This window comes from Amblyraja radiata, chromosome 4 (genome assembly GCF_010909765.2).
Source record: "Amblyraja radiata isolate CabotCenter1 chromosome 4, sAmbRad1.1.pri, whole genome shotgun sequence".
In the NCBI taxonomy this organism is placed as follows: Eukaryota; Metazoa; Chordata; class Chondrichthyes; order Rajiformes; family Rajidae; genus Amblyraja; species Amblyraja radiata.
This window is the reverse complement of record NC_045959.1, coordinates 98,350,065-98,368,911: the sequence shown is the minus strand read 5'-3', so window position 1 is coordinate 98,368,911 and position 18,847 is coordinate 98,350,065. Positions and strand designations below refer to the sequence as shown.

The window sequence follows — 18,847 nt, the reverse complement described above, 5'->3', positions numbered from 1 at the left end:
TCCAGAGAACCTGCCTCCACCGCCCTCTGAGGCAGAGAATTCCAGAGACTCACCACTGTGTGAGAAAAAGTGTTTCCTCATCACCAATTTCCCGTACAACTGTTACATACGACCCCACCGTCTAAACTTAATTATATTGAAATAATGCTAAAAGCTGTTTTTAAAGATCTTATAGCAGAGCACTTGGAAAAATTCAACATATTCATAAAAGAAAAACCAAGTTTGACCAATTTATTGGAGTTCTTTTGAAACATAAGACCTACTGTGGATAATACTGAATCGGTGATGTGTTCTGCTAGGAATAAGCCAATAAATGGTTGAACAGTTTTAAGGACTGAACTTCTGCTCTTGTATTCTGCGTTATGATCTCCAAAGGACCCCTTCATTTGCAAGTCTAGCCCTTTAATCCATAATTTGTTGTTTTGTGCTTTTGTTTAGGAACAGCTTGCCCCAAGACCGCAATAATTTGGAGAGAGCTCTGGATGTTGGCCAGTCCATCCCACAGACCAGACTCCCCTCACCCCTAACCCATCCCCCGCATTGACTCCATCTAACTCCTCATTGCTTCGTGAATGCAACCAACACAATCAAAGACTATTCCCATCTTGGGCATTACTTTTTTTCTCCGTTCCCTTTGGGCAGAAGATACAGAAGCTTGAAAGCACCACCGAAGCATCAAACGACTCAGGAACAGCATCTTCCCGTCTGGAATCAAGACTTTTGAATGGTCTTTCCATAAGCTAGGGTGCGATACGATTCTCCTTTACTTCATTGCAAACATTGGACTTTTTCTGTGGAAATATTGCACTACAATGCTGAGAACTATATTCCACTCTCTGTATCTTTCCCTTTGCTCCCATTGTACATGAATTTGGCTTGATTGTATTTATTAGTGTTTTCTGATTTGATTGGATAGGATGCGAAACAAAGCCTTTCAATGCACCTCAGTACACATGACAATAATAAACCTAAACGGAAACCCATATAGTGTCTGACATTTACCTGTTTGTTAATCTATTCGTTTTATTTCCAGAATTTGTTGCAAAATATAGTAATCTTTCACCTACCCTTGGGTCCAAAGAATACTGCATTTAACAAAGATAATTATCAATCTAACTACAGCTGTTTCACATATTCAAAATATATTCATTCTCCTCGAGCTGAGGAAATCTGCAAACTGACTTCCAAAAGATCCTTCTATTATGATGTATACAATCTCGTTCAGACTGAAATGTCTGAATGACAATAAAGGATACTTTACTTTGCTTTTATCTCCTACTATCAAACTACTCAGATTACAGGTACACAAAAATGCTGGAGAAACTCAGCGGGTGCAGCAGCATCTATGGAGCGAAGGGAATAGGCAACGTTTCGGGCCAAAACCCTTCTTCAGACTCATACATACTCATATTACAGCTTTCTTAGAAAAATAGAGTATACAAAAAATGTTGAACTGAAGCCAAAGGAGTTATTTTTAACTTTACAAAGCAATTCTTTGGCACTGCTGAAGCCCAGGCAACAAAATAAGTCTGAAGAAGGGTCTCGACCCGAAACTTTGTCCATTCCTTCTATCCAGGGATGTTGCCTGTCCCGCTGAGTTACCTCAGCAGTTTGTGTCTATCTACAAAATGAGGAATAATCTTGTACGCAAATTGAAGTACAGGTCTACCACCGATTTTCCTGCACCCTCTGTGCCAGAGCCTTACTGGATTATCTGTTTTGCCGGACCAACAAAGGTCATGGCTTGGGGGGGCCGAGATACCGGCCTGCAAAATCGGCCGTGGAAGTCAGGCATGGGAACGGATCTGTCAGCAAGAGGTCCAGATCCCTGGCCATAGGGGGCAAATTCGACCCGCCGCTCGGTGCAGAAGTCCCGATAAGGATGAGATCGGCCACCTCGCCCAGCCTAGGCGGGACATTTTCAGTGGGACTTCTGGGGGGAGGGGGGTATTTGTCCAGATTGCGGGAGGTGGCGGGGGGCGGGGGGGGGGGGGGGGGCAGACCACCAGTTACCGGAAAATGAGTGGTGTACTGAATTGTCTGGAAAACTGACAGAACATCTACAGTTATTTTTATGTCCCAATGGCTATACTTTGATTTGAAATATGGGAAAAGGAATGACAGTATAGGTGTAGAACGTATAGAAATAAGATTAGTACAGCACAGGAACATGCCCTTTGTCCACAATGCCAAGACCAACTCTCATCTGCCTGTACATAATCTGTATCGTTCCATTCCCTGCATATCTACTGTATGTACCTATCCAATGGTCTCTTAAATGCAACTATTGTACCTGCCTCCCCCATCATCTCTGGCAGCACATTCCAGGCACTCTACACCCTTCACACAAAAAACATATAACCATATAACAATTACAGCACGGAAACAGGCCATCTCGGCCCTTCTAGTCCGTGCCGAACACTTATTCTCCCCTAGTCCCATCTACCTGCACTCAGACTATAACCCTCCATTCCTTTCCCGTCCATATAACTATCCAATTTATTTTTAAATGATAAAATCAAACCTGCCTCCACCACTTCCACTGGAAGCTCATTCCACACAGCTACCACTCTCTGAGTAAAGAACTTCCTCCTCATGTTACCCTTAAACTTCTGTCCCTTAATTCTCAAGTCATGTCCTCTTGTTTGAATCTTCCCTACTCTCAGTGGGAAAAGCTTATCCATGCCAACTCTGTCTATCCCTCTCATCATTTTAAAGACCTCTATCAAGTCCTCCCTTAACCTTCTGCGCTCCAAAGAATAAAGACCTGACTTGTTCAACCTTTCTCTGTAATTTAGTTGCTGAAACCCAGGCAACATTCTAGTAAATCTCCTCTGTACTCTCTCTATTTTGTTGAACATGGTCCCTTTAAACTTGCCCCTCTCACCTTAATACTATGCCCTCTAATAATTGACATTTCCATCCTGGGAAAAAGGTTCTGGCAGCTACCCTCTCTATGGCTCTCATCATTTTATATGTTCTCCCTCCACAACCAGCGTTCCAGATAAAACAATCCAGGTCTGTCCAACCTCTCCTTGCAGTTAAAAGGCCTGTCCCACTTGGCGATTTTTTCGGCGACTGCCGGCGTCATTGACTGACGTATCAGGGTCGCCAAAGGATTTTGAACATTTCAAAATCCAGTAGCGACAAAAAAATGTTGCGACACTTGAGGAGACACCGCGCGTCAATACGTCGTCGCGCTGCGTCACCTCCGCATCACGCCGTGACTATTTTGGTGACCAGATACGTCAGTCAATGTTGCCGGCAGCCGCCGAAAAAAATCGCCAAGTGGGACAGGCCCTTAATCGCTAGAATTTAGAAGATTGAGGGGGATCTTATAGAAACTTACAAAATTCTTAAGGGGTTGGACAGGCTAGATGCAGGAAGATGGTTCCCGATGTTGGGGAAGTCCAGAACAAGGGGTCACAGTTTAAGGATAAGGGGGAAATCTTTTAGGACCGAGATGAGAAAAACATTTTTCACACAGAGAGTGGTGAATCTGTGGAATTCTCTGCCACAGAGGGTAGTTGAGGCCAGTTCATTGGCTATATTTAAGAGGGAGTTAGATGTGGCCCTTGTGGCTAAAGGGATCAGGGGGTATGGAGAGAAGGCAGGTACAGGATACTGAGTTGAATGATCAGCCATGATCATATTGAATGGCGGTGCAGGCTCGAAGGGCCGAATGGCCTACTCCTGCACCTATTTTCTATGTTTCTATGTTAATACTGTCTATTCCAGGAATCATTCTGCACCCTTTTCAAATCTTTTGCATCCTTCCCGAATCGGGGTGGCCAGAACTGCACGCAATACTCCAAATGCTGCCTGACCAAAGTCCTATAAAGCAGCAATAATAAAAGTGGGATTTTTCAATGCAATGTCAAAGAAATAATACTGTGCGGTAAATTATATTTAGTCTGCTTTTGGATTTAATATAATGTTAGTCTAGCTTTGAAAAATGGGGCATGAACAATATTTACTCTCTGTGTGAACAGAATGCTAATGTTTTGGAAGCATGAATATTTATTATTCAAACAGCAACACATCAAAATTTGCTTTACTTTCACTGATAAATTTACATTACATGTCCCTCAATATTTTATTGGCATAGTTTTTCCTGCAATTATGAATAAAATAAAAACCACTCTAAGTTTGAATAATGACAACGTACTTGGTAAGAAGACATGGCTGGATATTGGACCATCACACCCGGCACCTGGTTTCCCTGCTGGTTGTTCAACAGATTCTGACTCTGGGGTAGTTGCTGCACTCCCATCACGCCTTGGAACCCCTGCTGCTGATTAGGCAAGACCGGCTGAAAACCTATAACGGAAATATTATTAGCATAGCCCAGTTCAGTCTATTGACACGTCTACTGAGGTACAGTGAAAAGCTTTTGTTGCGTGCTATCCAGTCAGCAGAAAGACAATACATGATTACAATCAAGCCATTTACCATGTAAGGGAATAACTTTTCGTGCAATGTAAAGCCAGGAAAGTCCGAACATGGAAAGTCCGAGGGTCACCATAGCTTTGAATTCAACTTTGGGTTCTGCAACTCATTAGCTTGGGTCCATATATGTGGTATCCTTAATTTCCTCTAGAACATCCAAAAGCACTTTACAGCCAATTATATATTTCTGAAATATAAACTCTTTTGTCATGCGAACATTTGACAGTCATTCCACACAAAGCAAGCTCCAATTACCAACAATGTTGAGCAGCTGGATAATCTTTTTCCGAGAAAGGGATAAACAGTGAAATGTGAGAATAACTTCCCAGCTCTTCTCCAAAGTGATGTTGTAGGATCTTTAATATCTATTGAGAGATTTGGGCCTTGATTTAAGCATTCATCTGAAAGATGGCATTTTCAGGAATACAGAGTACTCCTTAGTACCCTACTGGATTGTTAGTCAAGTCTTTGAAGTATATAAGTCTTTGAACTGGTGTTTAAGAAGGAACTGCAGATGCTGGAAAATCGAAAGTACACAAAAGTGCTGGAGAAACTCAGTGGGTGCAGCAGCATCTATGGAGCGAAGGAAGTAGGCAACGTTTCGGGCCGAAACCCTTCTTCAGACTGGGACTTGAACCTGGGACCTCCTACTGATGCTCCAACACTTATTCTTGGGCAAGAAAGACAGGTTTAAACATATTTAAAAGACAATTACAATGATAATCACTAAAAAATGCAGCACGTATATAATCACAAGCAGCATCTGTGAAAGAAAAACAGCTAACATGCTGGGGTGGGAGATTGCAACCTTCACGTGGTCCACCCTGTTTCGACGAATGCAATCAACCTGGTGTGCACAAACAGAAGATCAAATAGAACAAGTTGTCTTACAACTTTAGGCTGTGCACGCTATACGCAAGAAGAAGAAAAAGTTAACATGCTAATCAACCATTGGGAGTGAAAAAAATAAAAGAGACAATCAGAAATCCTGACGCAAAGATGGTACCAGATTCAAGGTTTAAGAAAGAACTGCAGATGCTGGAAAAATCGAAGGTAGACAAAAAATGCTTGAGGAACTCAACGGGTGAGGCTGCATCTATGGAGAGAATAAATTTGGGCGACGTTTCATGTCAAGCCCTTTCTTCAGATTGATGTCGTGGGGGGGGGGGGGGCGGGGAAAAGAAAGGAAGAGTCGGAGACAGTAGGCTTGTGGGAGAGCTAGGAAGGGGGAGGGGATGGAGGGAGAAAGCAAGGACTATCTGAAATTAGAGGTCTTTCTCCCTCCTTCCCCTCCCCATTCCCAGCTCTCCCTCAAGCCTACTGTCTCCACCTCTTCCATTCTTTTCCCTGACCCCCCCCCCCCCCCCTCCCGACATCAGTCTGAAGAGGGGTCTCGACCCAAAACATTTCATCTCTCCATAAATGCTGCCTCACCCGCTGAGTTCCTCCAGCATTTTTGTCTACCCACAAGATTCAAGGTGCACACTTTGGAAAAGTGGCGATGAATTCAACGGTAATAAAAAATATCAAATGCTGGAAATAATCAGAAAAAGTTAAACAGAATTAATGTGTCAAATAAGTGAGGAGTGAATGCAGCCAAATAATTGAAGTTCATCCACTTGGTGGTAAGTGCCACAGTAGGTCTTGAGGCCAGTTCGGCAGGGGCGGAAATCCCAGGGGGGGCGGGGGGGGGGTCAGGTTCTGAGAGGTGGGGGACGATGCCCCCCCCCCATGTTTTGTAATCCGTATTTTAAAACTAAAAAAAGCGATTAAAAATCTTTGCTTTCCGCGAGACAGTGGGGGTGGGACTGATGATTGAACACATTGGACAAGAGAAACGTCAGTCAGCAGGCAGTGGAGGGAGACCATGATGTTTCCGCGCGATGATTGGAGGAGGGAGCTGTCAGTCGGAGGCGGAAATAGGGGGGTGGGACTGAGGATAGAGTGCGGTGATTGGAGGAGGGAGACGTCCTCGTGGAGCAAAGATCATTAGAGCGGAGTTTGAATCAGCCCGTTCACGGGGCTTTTCATCGCCCAGCCCGGCTCGGCCGGCCACGGGGTCTTCCACCGCCCCGCGGTCATATTGCTGCGTCGAGGCGATCGAGGCTCCCGTTGTTGAAGCCCCCGCAAAAGGGGCGATTCAAGCCCCACGATTCGGGGCAGACAAAGCTGGAGTTCGGAGTCGGTCACCAACCAAGTCAGCTCCCGATGTTACCGTCCACAGGGCCCATGGCCGAAGCCTCGCATGTGTGCGCATGCGCGTGTGTGCGCATGCACGTGTGGCCACCAAGAAATTGTGTCCCTCTCATGTTTTGATAGCGATTTCCGTGCCTGCAGTTCGGAGCTCAGAGCTTCTGACTCAGGCTTCTTGTGTGGGAGTATACGTTACCAGACTTGCAAACCCAAACACTATTCGTAAAGGACTTTCAAAGCAAAAAGAGAGAGTTATAAATTCATGATTTTAAAACGTATGGTCTGATATATTTATTTATGCCCTGAGAAATTATCATTAATTTATCAACAGGGGATTCTAATGGACGAGAACTTGTTGAGAACAAACTCCAGGGTTATTAAAGCAGAGCAAATAACACCAGTCAGAATGGATTGGATATTGAAGGAAAAGGGAATAAAGGGATATGAAGAACAAGTAATTAGTGGGATGAGACCTGTGCTTATGTAGAGGATAAGTGGGAGCTTGGTCCAGTGAAAGTCTATAGTGGAGAATCCAATTGCACAATTTGGGGTGGGCAGATAGTCAGAGGTGGAAATACTAGTGGATGTAGCTTTACGGTGAGAGGAAAAAAGTTTAAGTGAGTGTTACAAGTCTAGTTTTTTACACAGTGATTGGCAAGTGCCTGGAACGTGCCGCCTGGGGAAGTGGTGGAAGAAGATACAATAGCACAGTTCAGGCGAACACATGTAGTGGAAGGATATAGACCATGCGCTGGCAGATTGAGTCATAGAGTTATACAGCATGAACACAGGCTGTTTGATCTAACTCATCCATGCCGATCAAGGTGTCTTCTTGATTAAGGCCTATGAACTGGCTCACTTCCCTCTAAACCTCTCATATCTAAAGGCCGGCCCAAATGGCTCTAAAACGTTGATATGCAGTTTAAACTGGCATCATGATATGCCCTGATATTGCCCACAAAGTGCCTGTTTTGGTGTTGTGCTGTTCTATGGATCTGCACAGAGTTGCATCTCTTTTGAGGTAGGCATTCTCATGCTCACACATTGCAGCCCGATGTATCTTATTAGGAATTAAATTATGGTGATTGGCATGGTAAATTCTATCTGGTTCACTGCAAGGAGTAACAGTGGTTTCTGAGAAGCTAATTATGCAAAATCAATGTAACAAGTAAATTCATCTCTTTAATTTATTTTCATTTTTTAATTTACAGTTTTATTTTAGTGTTTAGTTTGAGTTATAAAGAAACAGCGTGGAAACAGGGCCCTTCCGCCCACTGAGTCCGCTCAATCTACAATTACCCATGCACTTGTGCTATCTTACATTCTACGGCAATTCACAGAAGCCTATTAACCTACAAACCTATGTAGAAAGGAACTGCAGATGCTGGTTTAAACTGAAGATAGACACAAAAAGCTGAAGTCACTCAGCGAGACAGACAGCATCTATGGAGAAAACAGTCTTAGAATAAAGGGGAGGCCATTTAAGACTGAGGTAAGAAAAAACTTTTTCACCCAGAGAGTTGTGAATTTGTGGAATTCCCTGCCACAGGAGGCAGTGGAGGCCAAATCACTGGATGGATTTAAGAGAGAGTTGGATAGAGCTCCAGGGGCTAGTGGAATCAAGGGATATGGGGAGAAGGCAGGCACGGGTTATTGATTGGGGCCAATCAGCCATGATCGCAATGAATGGCGGTGCTGACTCGAAGGGCCGAATGGCCTCCTCCTGCACCTAATTTCTATGTTTCTATGTTTCTATGTTTCTAAAAGGAATAGGTAACGTTTCGGGTTGAGACCCCTTTTCAGACTGAAGGGCCTGTTTCCATGCTGTATCTCTAAACTAAATTAAAACTACAATTCATAAGTTCATAAGTTCTAAGACTAGAATTAGGCCATTCAGCCCATCAAGTCTACTCCACCCTTCAATCATGGCTGATATATCATTCCCTCTAAACCCGATTCTCCTGCCTTCCTCCCATAACCCCTGACACCCTTACTAATCAAGAATCTATCAATCTCTACTTTAAAAATATCAATTGGCCATCACAGCCATCTATTGCAATGAATTCCATATAATCACCACCCTCTGACTAAAGAAATTCCTCCTCATCTCTTTTCTAAAGGTGTCCTTTTATTCTGAGGCTATGGCCTCTGGCCCTAGACTCTCCCACTAGTGGAAACATCCTCTCCACATTCACTCTATCCAGGGCTTTAACTATTCAGTAAGTTTCAATGAGGTCCCCCCTATACTCCAGAGAGTACAGGCCAGTGCCGTCTAACGCTCACCACATGTTAACCCACTCATCCTGGGATCATTCTCGTAAACCTCCACTGGACCCTCTCCACGTCAGCACATCCTTCCTCGGATATGGGGCCTAAAACTGCTCACAATACTTCAAGTGCCCTGTTTTTGTATTTGAGCTCTCTCAAAATATTTGAGATGCTAGTATTGCATTCACCTTCCTTACTACCGATTCGACTTGCAAACCAAGTTCTTATGCACCAAGTCCCAAGTCCTTATGCACCAATTTCTGAATTATCTCCCCATTTAGAAAATAGTCCATTACTTAATTCCTACTACCAAAATGCATGACTATATACTTTGCTTTGCTGTATTCCATCTGCCACCTCTCAGCCCACTCTCCCAACCTAAGTCCTTCTGCAGAGCCCCTGCTTTCTCTATACTACCTGCCCTTCTGCCCATCTTTGTATCATCTGCAAACGTGGCCACAAAACCTTCAATTCTTCGTCCAAATCATTGATATACAGCGTGAAGAGTAGTGGCCCCAGCACCGCCCCTTGTGGAACTCCGCTAATCACTGGCAGCCAACCAGAAAACCACTCTTTGTCTTCTGTCATCCAGCCAACCTGCTATCCATGCTAGTATCTTCCTTCTGATACCATGGGCTCTCATGGTCTTTAGTAGCCGTACTTGCGGCTCCTTTTCAAAGGCCTTCTGTAAATCCAGGTAAACCACATCCACCGACTCTCCTGCTCTTTGCTTCCTTAAAGAATTCCAACAGGTTCATCAGGTAAGATCTCTCTTTCACAAAACCATGCTGTCTTCGGCCTGTTTTATCGTGTTCTTCTAAGTACTCAGAAACCTCATCCTTTATAATGGACTCTAAAATATTACCAACCACTGAAGTCAGGCTAACCGGCCTATAGTTTCCACGCTTCAGCTTTGCTCCTTTCTCGAACAGCGGAGTAATATTTGCAATTTTCCAACTGGGTGAAAGATGAATATATTATTAGAACATTATAAAGGTGAATCTGTGAGAATAAAATATTTAATGAGCATACCTGACAGATGCTGAACACTCAGCCTATGAGCGGAAAGGGGTGGAAATGGGAAGATGTACTGTAACTCGTGGTGGGATCCGGTTGGAGGTGGCGAAAATATTGATTTCTCTAACTTCAAGTAACGCTCGCATCCCCCCTCTCTCCATCCCTCCCCACCCAAATCATACCAGCTTCAAAGTCGTCTTGTTGAGCCCTATTGTCTGTAATACCTTTTCATCTAGCCGACATCTAACAATGGCCTGTTTCCTTTATCATTGTTACTTTTTTGCATATCTTTCATTCCTTTGTTCTATATGTCTCATTTCCCTTTCCTTTTCTCCAGAGATGCTGCCTGACCCACTTAGTTACTCCAGGTTTTTGTGTCTATCTTCGATGTTGAACACTCTACATGTGTGCGCATTGGTGCCTCAATAGTCCCTCTACTCATGAGGAGGCTGCTGAGACATTCCACTGGAGAGGACCTCACTCCCCCACATCCCTTGATCCCAGATACAACCCACATATTTGCCACATTTGCAGGCAGACACTGCCTGCAAGGAGGGAAAGCCCATAGTGTCAACATCAATTTTACAATTCTACCTTTATCGGCTTGAGGTGTGTAAGTGCTTGTGTCTGCACTAAAGAACTACTGAATGAAGTTATAAAGCTCACCTTAACATAGGTTGTTCAATTGTGTAGAGATAGGGAATCTGTCACTTCCTACACTTCCTACCAGACCTTTAGTCTGTAAGTTTAGTTTAGTTTAATTTCAAGTTTAGTTTAGTCCAGTTTAGAGACAAGTTCAAGTTCAAGTGAGTTTATTGTCATGTGTCCCTGATAGGACAATGAAATTCTTGCTTTGCTTAGCATACAGAACATAGTAGGCATTTACTACAAAACAGATCAGTGTGTCCATATACCACAATATAAATATATACACACATAAATAAATAAACTGATAAAGTGCAAATAGCAGATAATGGGCCACCAATAATCAGAGTTTTGTCCGAGCCAGGTTTAATAGCCTGATGGCTGTGGGGAAGTAGTTATTCCTGAACCTGGTTGTTGCAGCCTTCAGGCTCATGTACCTTCTACCTGAAGGTAGCAGGGAGATGAGTGTGTGGCCAGGATGGTGTGGGTCTCTGATGATACTGCCAGCCTTTTTGAGGCAGCGACTGCGATAATAGCGCGGAAACAGGCCCTTTGGCCCATTGAGTCCGCACCGACCAATGACCCCCAAACATTATCACTATTCTACACTCGGGACAATTTGTTTACATTTATACCAAGCCAATGAACTTCCAAACCTAAGATAGACACAAAATGCTGGAGTAACTCAGCGGGACAGGCAGCATCTCTGTTGAGAAGGAATATGTAACGTTTTGGGTGGAGACCCTTCTTCAGCGTCACGTATGCCTTCTCTCCAGAGATGCTATTTGATACACTGAGTTCCACCAGCTTTTTGTGTCTATCTTCGGTTTAAACCAGCATCTGCAGTTTCTTCCTACACATACAATGGTTTAATTTAATTAGTTTAGTTCTAATTTCTAAGCATGCATGTGTACTTTAGAAATGATGCAACCAAGATCTTGTTGAACGGCGGACTAATATTGAACTGCCTACATCTGGGTCTAATTCATATCTTTGAATGAAACAATGAGAAGTGTTGGTCTCTGAGGCCGAACTGAAGCAAACATGATCCATGACTACCTCAGTCTGAAGAAGGGTCTCGACCCGAAATGTCACCTATTCCTTTTCTCCAGAGGTGCAATCTGACCCGCTGAGATACTCCAGTGTCTATGCAAAATGTCTACGTATGTTATGTTTGAGTTGAGTTGAAGATATAATAAGCTTGATGATAGAGTGAGGAAATTGAACATTTCTGTCAGTAATACCCATGCCAGGTCATGTGGAGAATGTACAAACTTCATACAGACAGGATCAAGCCCAGGCCTCTGGCACTGTAAGGCAGCAACTCTACTGCTGCGCCACAGTGCCGCCCACAATGAGTAATGTTTATTGTTAACATTGTGAAAAAAGCTTCAAATAACAAACTAACAGCCAAATGATTTCCATGTAAATATCATTTAAAAAGTTCCCATTTCTCAATGTTTTTACTTTGTCGCTCACTGCTCCAGAAAATATTTAGTTCCAAGCCGAGGTCCTGGAGCTGAACCAGAATAGGACTACTAATATTAAAAATGTGCAGGTGCCAATGATCTTATTTCTCTGCAATGCGCCAAAATTAAATTATTAATGTTATATTATTTGTTGTTTCACATTTTAATCTGCTTGTCATTTATCTTGGATCTTTAATCTCAATCTTTTCCATTGAAAATAGAAATCCAATCCCCTCGACTTTATTTGAAGTATTCCTACATGTAATCCAATAATCTCAGTTTAAATTTCACTTTATTCATTCATCAGGTGAAAGCCACGAACCTAAAAGATCGCGGATAAAATATGCTCGGTATTTTAGACTAATGGATGCAGTTAAGATTTCAGTTTAGTTCAATACCGAAGGAGGAATCTCTAGAAAATAGATGAAAATATGGCAAGTTCTTAGTATTGTTTACCCAAGAGCCTTACAAATTGAAAAAGGATGAAAACAAATTAAGCCAACATAGTAAATGTATGTAATTTAAAAGAACATAGACACAAGATGCTGGAGTAACACAGCAGGACAGGCAGCATCTGTGGATGGAAGGAATGGATGATGGGTCGATACCCTTCTTTGGACTGAGATTCAGCAGAGAGGGAGACACAAAGATGTGGTAGGGTGAGGTATGAAAACGAGACATCAAAGGGGATGGAGATCAAGGAAAATGTAAAATAGATCATTGTTAGTTAGGGGAAGGTGACAACGAAGCATACAGTGATGACATTTTAATCAGGAGGACAGTGAGACTGATCGGAGAACGAGGCAATTTAAAGTTCTTGTTATAAGAAGCAGCAATTAGATTAGGGAGGTATTTAGATTGCAAGGTAGAGGTAGTTGGAGCAAAGATAAACAGAGGGTGTTTGTAAACCCGGCTGGGTGCAACAGAAATTATCATGTCAAGAATAATAAGAAGTGGTGATGATTCACAGCAGCCTTATACAAAGCAAAGGGGGAAATAGCTGTTAAATAAAGGAAGACAAGTCCCAGGTGTCAGATAGATAGAGGGGACTCCTGCAGAGATAAATAGGGCTCAATTACGAAAAGAAAAGTGGGTTTTTGGTAAATCTATAATACTAAAAGTAAGATCTTGACCACTTCCTGTTTTCTGTTTCATAATTTTTGAAAAAACGCTGCCACTTACGGCTGTGATTTTTGGCCGTCTTACTCAGAGCCCCCTCCGCTGCGCAGGTAAAGAGGATTTTTCCCATCGATAAAAAAATCAAAGAGTTATTAATGCTTTTAAAATGTTGACATTCTCTCTGCTGCCCCTGCTGGTGGGAGGGGGGAGGGACTATAAAACCCAGAAGTGTTGTGCCTCACACAGTCTCTGCAAGATTGAGGAAGCGAGAGGGTCACGTCTCTCTGATTCAGATTCAGATTCAACTTTAATTGTCATTGTCAGTGTACAGTACAGAGACAACAAAATGCAGTTAGCATCTCCCTGGAAGAGCGACATAGAATATGATTTCAATAAATAAAACTATTTACATGTATACAGACATAGTGTTTTTCCTGTGGGAGGAGTGTCCGGGGGGGGAGGGTGATTGGCAGTCACCGAGGTACATTGATGAGTAGTGTGACAGCCGCAGGGAAGAAGCTGTTCCTGGACCTGCTGGTCCGGCAACGGAAAGACCTGTAGCGCCTCCCGGATGGTAGGAGGGTAAACAGTCCATGGTTGGGGTGAGAGCAGTCCTTGGCGATGTTGAGCGCCCTCCGCAGACAACGCTTGCTTTGGACAGACTCAATGGAGGGGAGCGAGGAACCGGTGATGCGTTGGGCAATTTTCACCACCCTCTGCAGTGCTTTCCGGTCGGAGACAGAGCAGTTGCCATACCATACTGTGATACAGTTGGTAAGGATGCTCTCGATGGTGCAGCGGTAGAAGTTCACCAGGATCTGAGGAGACAGATGGGCCCTCTTCAGTCTCCTCAGGAAGAAGAGACGCTGGTGAGCCTTCTTGACCAGAGTTGAGGTATTGTGGGTCCAAGAGAGGTCATCGGAGATGTTGACCCCCAGGAACCTGAAGCTGGAAACACGTTCCACCTCCATCCCGTTGATGTGGATGGGGGTGTGCGTGCCGCCCCTAGACTTCCTGAAGTCTACAATGAGCTCCTTGGTCTTCTTGGAGTTAAGGGCCAGGTTGTTGTCAGCGCACCATGCTGCTAGGAGCTGGACCTCCTCCCTATAGGCTGACTCATCGTTGTTGCTGATGAGGCCAATCACCGTTGTATCATCTGCATACTTGATGATGGTGTTAGTACCATGTACAGGTGTGCAGTCGTAGGTGAAGAGGGAGTAGAGGAGGGGGCTCAGCACACAGCCCTGTGGAACGCCGGTGTTCAGGGTGAGGGTTGAAGAGGTGTGCTTGTCTAACCTAACAGACTGGGGTCTGTTGGTTAGAAAGTCCAGTATCCAGTTGCAGAGGGAGGGGTCGATGCCCAGGTTACTGAGTTTGGTGATCAGTTTAGAGGGTATAATGGTGTTGAATGCTGAGCTGTAATCGATGAACAGCATTCTTACGTAAGTGTCTCTGTTGTCGAGGTGGGAGAGGGCGGAGTGAAGTGCCGTTGAGATGGCATCCTCCGTACTCCTATTCTTGCGGTAGGCAAACTGATAGGGATCCAATGTGGGGGGTAGGCAGCCTTTGAGGTGTGCCAGGACCAGCCTCTCGAAGCACTTGGTGATGATGGGGGTAAGTGCAACTGGGCGGAAGTCGTTGAGGCTTGGCCGCAGTGGAGTGGTTAGGCACCGGCACGATGGAAGTGGTTTTAAGGCACGTGGGGACAACTGCTTGGGCAAGTGACAGGTTGAAGATGTCAGTCCAGACGTCTGTCAGCTGCACAGCACAGGCCCTGAGGACGCGCCCGGGGATGCCGTCAGGGCCAGCAGCCTTACGTGCATTAGTCCTACTCAGTGCCACGTACACGTCGTAGGGGGTGAGTGTGAGGGGTTGGTGATCGGCAGGGAGCACAGCCTTGATGGCTGTCTCTAGATTGTCCCTGTTGAAGCGGCCATAGAAGTGGTTAAGCTCCTCAAGGAAGGAGGCGTCGCTGGATGTGGGGGTGGTGTTGATGGGTCTATAGTCTGTGATGGCCTGGATGCCTTGCCACATGCGTCGGGGGTCGAAGTTGTTGTTGAAGTGCTCCTCAATCCTGAGCTTATGGCAGTGCTTGGCCTTCTTGATGCCCCTCTTCAGGTTAGCCCTGGATGAACTGTAGGCTCGAGCATCGCCTGACCTGAAAGCGGTGTCCCGTGCTTTCAGCAGTAGCCTGACCTCGCTGTTCATCCATGGCTTCTGATTCGGGAATATGGTCACCCGTTTGAGGGAGGTGACACTATTGATGGTGGAGTTTATAAAGTCCAGAACTGAGGATGTGTAGGAATCAATGCCCGTGTGGGAGCCAAGGGTGGCCTGGGCTGCAAACGCCTTCCAGTCAGTGTTTCCAAAACACTGCTGAAGTGTGGAGTCCGCTTCCTCTGACCAGACTTTAACTGTCCTCACAGTTGGTTTAACCCGTCTGATGAGTGGGGAGTACTTAGGGAGCAGGAACAATGAGAGGTGATCAGACTGACCAAGGTGGGGGAGGGGGACGGCTTTGTAAGCTTCAGCCATGTTAGTGTAGACTTTGTCCAGTGTCTTGTCTACTCTAGTGGCGAAGGAGACATGTTGGTGGAATTTGGGGAGTACAGTCTTCAGGTTGGAGTGATTGAAGTCACCCGCAACAATGAAGGCTGCCTCTGGGTTGTGCGTCTGTTGTTTGCTAATGGCAGTATGCAGCTCTTTCATTGCAAACTTAGCATTAGCATCAGGAGGGATATAGGCTGCAGTCACAACAGTGGAGGTGAACTCTCTGGGCAGATAGAACGGTCTGCATCTAACCAAGAGGAACTCAAGGTTAGCTGAGCAGTGACTCTCGATGATGGTGGAGTCCGTGCACCATGCTTTATTTACATAAATGCACAGACCCCCACCTCTGGTCTTACCGGAGTCTGTTGTCCTGTCCGCTCGGAGTAAATGACGCCCCGTTAGCTGGATGGCGCTATCAGGAACGTCGATGTTGAGCCAAGTTTCCGTGAAGATCAGGATGTTGCAGTCTTTGGTCCAGTTGTGGGAGGTGATCCTTAGCCGGAGTTCGTCCATTTTGTTTGCCAGTGAGCGCACGTTGGTGAGGAAAAGGCTAGGAATCGCTAGCCTGTGTGGGGCTAGCTCTAACCTGGCCTTCAACCCACCTCTGCATCCACGGCGGTGCTTTCGTAAGCATCGCCGTCTGTTGGTGCTTCCGGTCGGCCGAGCTGGCTTGGTGCGCGCTGGTGTTCTGCCGCTCCGTTGCTCCGCGTCTCCGCGGCTCTGCTGGCTTTCTCCAGCCCCGCCGCTCTGCTGGCGTTCTCCAGCCCCGCGGCTCTGCTGGCGTTCTCCAGCCCCGCCGCTCTGCTGGCGTTCTCCAGCCCCGCGGCTCTGCTGGCGGTCTCCAGCCCCGCTGCTCGGCTGGCGGTCTCCAGCCCCGCGGTTCGGCTGGCTTTCTCCAGCCCCGCGGATCCGCTGGCTTTCTCCAGCACCGCGGATCCGCTGGCTTTCTCCAGCCCCGCGGATCCGCTGGCGATCTCCAGCCCCGCGGCTCTGCTGGCGTTCTCCAGCGCTCAGCTGGCGGTCTCCAGCCCCGCGGCTCCGGTGGCGATCTCCAGCCCCGCGGCTCAGCTGGCGGTCTCCAGCCCCGCGGCTCTGCTGGCGATCTCCAGCCCCGCGGCTCTGCTGGCGGTCTCCAGCCCTGCGGCTCCGGTGGCGATCTCCAGCCCCACGGCTCCGGTGCTCCGTTGCTCTGACGAGCTCTGGAGCAAGACGGAGATCACCCAGAAAGTTGTTGCAGCTGCAGGAACCGAAGTCCAGAAGTTCCTGTCGGCTGTACGAAATGGATACAAGACTGCTCCATGTGAGCAGCCTTGAAACAGGTAGGGGAATTGTCGCTATTTTTCCCATTCTTGGGAGACACGGGGCATCGCGATGTGCCCACGCCGCCGCCATTTTCAAGAGATGTGAATAACACTGAACACATGTCTTCTCAACTGTGATTGCCCTTAATGTAGTTTGAAAATGAAAATGTGATTGCTTTGAAATGCTGCACTGCAAAAATGGTTGGGTTGTTGGAAACTTGACAACTTCCTGTTTGGACTGTATATTGATTTTAGATAAAACGCTACCACTTACAGCTGTGACTTGGCCATCTTATTTAGTCTGCCGCCGCTAATCAGGTGCAGAGGATTCTTCCCATCAATGAAAAATAAAAGTGTTATTAGTGTTTAAAAAAATGTTGAGAATCTACCTCCTGTCAATCACACATGAAGGCCACGCCCCTTCCTGTTGGTGGGGGGAGGTATTATAAAACCCTGAAGTGTGGGTGTGGCTCAGTCTCTGCAAGATGGGGGAAAGGAGACGTCACTGTCTGAGCTGTGAATCAACAGAACACACTGAATGTCTACTGAACTGTTAGTGTGGTGTTTATGTGGTGTTTTGTGTGGTTTTATGGTGGTTTCACCCTGCTTGAAATGGTATGAAACTGTATTTAAATGTGGTGGCCTGGCACCTTGCATGAAATGGTATGAAACTGCATTTGAATTTGGTGGCCTTGCACCCTGCTTGAAATGGTATGAAACTGCACTTCAATTTGGTTGTCTTGCACCCTGCTTGAAGTGGCATGAAACTGCACTCTAATTTGGTGGCCTTGCATCCTGCTTGGTGGCATGAAACTGCACTTGAATTTGGTGGCCTTGCACCCTGGTCGAAGTGGCATGAAACTGCACTCTAATTTTGTGGCATTGCACCCTACTAGAAGTGGCATGAAACTGCACTTGAATTTGGTGGCCTTGCACCCTGCTTGAAATGGAATTTCAAGGAATAGCCATGAGTCAACTGCTAGCCCACCAGCCGTGAGTGAGCTGCCAGCAGATCAGGCTTGAGTGATTGAGCTGCCACCCCAATAATCCATTTGGCCCACAATGTCCATACTAGCTCTTTGGAAACCAGTCCCTTCAGCCCAGAATACCCATACTAGCACTCCTGAAAGCCCCCCCCCCCCCCCCCCCCCCCCCGTCCACCAATATTGGAATTGGTGGAATATTGCGTTGGGGGACCAGCCCTCCCGTGTGAACATGGGACCCACTTAGTCTAGTTCTTGTATAAAGTATAAAACTAGTGTGTTTTAATGCAAATACTAAAAGTGGATAGGTTTTTTTGTAGTATCTCTGAGCTCTCTATCTCAAAGTGCTTTCCCAGTATATACTGTGATAAAGCCTAAATAAACTGACTTGCTCGAGAAATACCAATGAGGTGCTTGGAAAGGCTGGTCCTCTCCCACATCAAATCCAGCATCCCTGCCTCACTGGACTATCATCAATTTGCATACAGGGCAAATAGATCCACAGAGGATGCCATCTCTCTGGCACTTCACACTGTACTGACTGGAAAGACAGGGCACGTACGTGAGGATGCTCTTCATCGACTATAGCTCTGCCTTCAATACGGTCATCCCCACCAAGCTCACCACCAAACTCCACCAGCTAGGCCTCAGCTCGCCGATATGCGATTGGATCCTGAATTTTCTGATGGAGCGACCGCAGGCAGTTAAAACTGGGCCTGCACCTGTCCTCCACTATCACCCTGAGCACCGGCACACCACAGGGCTGTGTAATGAGTCCCATGCTCTACTCCCACTTCACACACGACTGTGTTCCTGCATTCGACACCAATACCATCGTCAAGTTTGCAGATGA

General features: G+C 45.9%; 2 protein-coding genes across 2 annotated transcripts in view; one reads left to right on the top strand and one right to left on the bottom strand.

Annotated features, from left to right (window-relative positions):
- Window positions 1-987, top strand: part of stac (SH3 and cysteine rich domain) — a 106,469-nt gene extending 105,482 nt beyond the window's left edge. The window contains exon 12 of the mRNA XM_033020401.1: window positions 439-987. The gene's annotated coding sequence lies outside the window, so the exon portion shown is untranslated. The remainder of the gene's footprint in view (window positions 1-438) is intronic.
- Window positions 1-18,847, bottom strand: part of arpp21 (cAMP regulated phosphoprotein 21) — a 281,688-nt gene that overhangs the window by 7,121 nt on the left and 255,720 nt on the right. Inside the window, 1 exon segment of the mRNA XM_033020400.1 lies at window positions 4,169-4,320. Coding sequence (XP_032876291.1) covers window positions 4,169-4,320 — 152 coding nt within the window.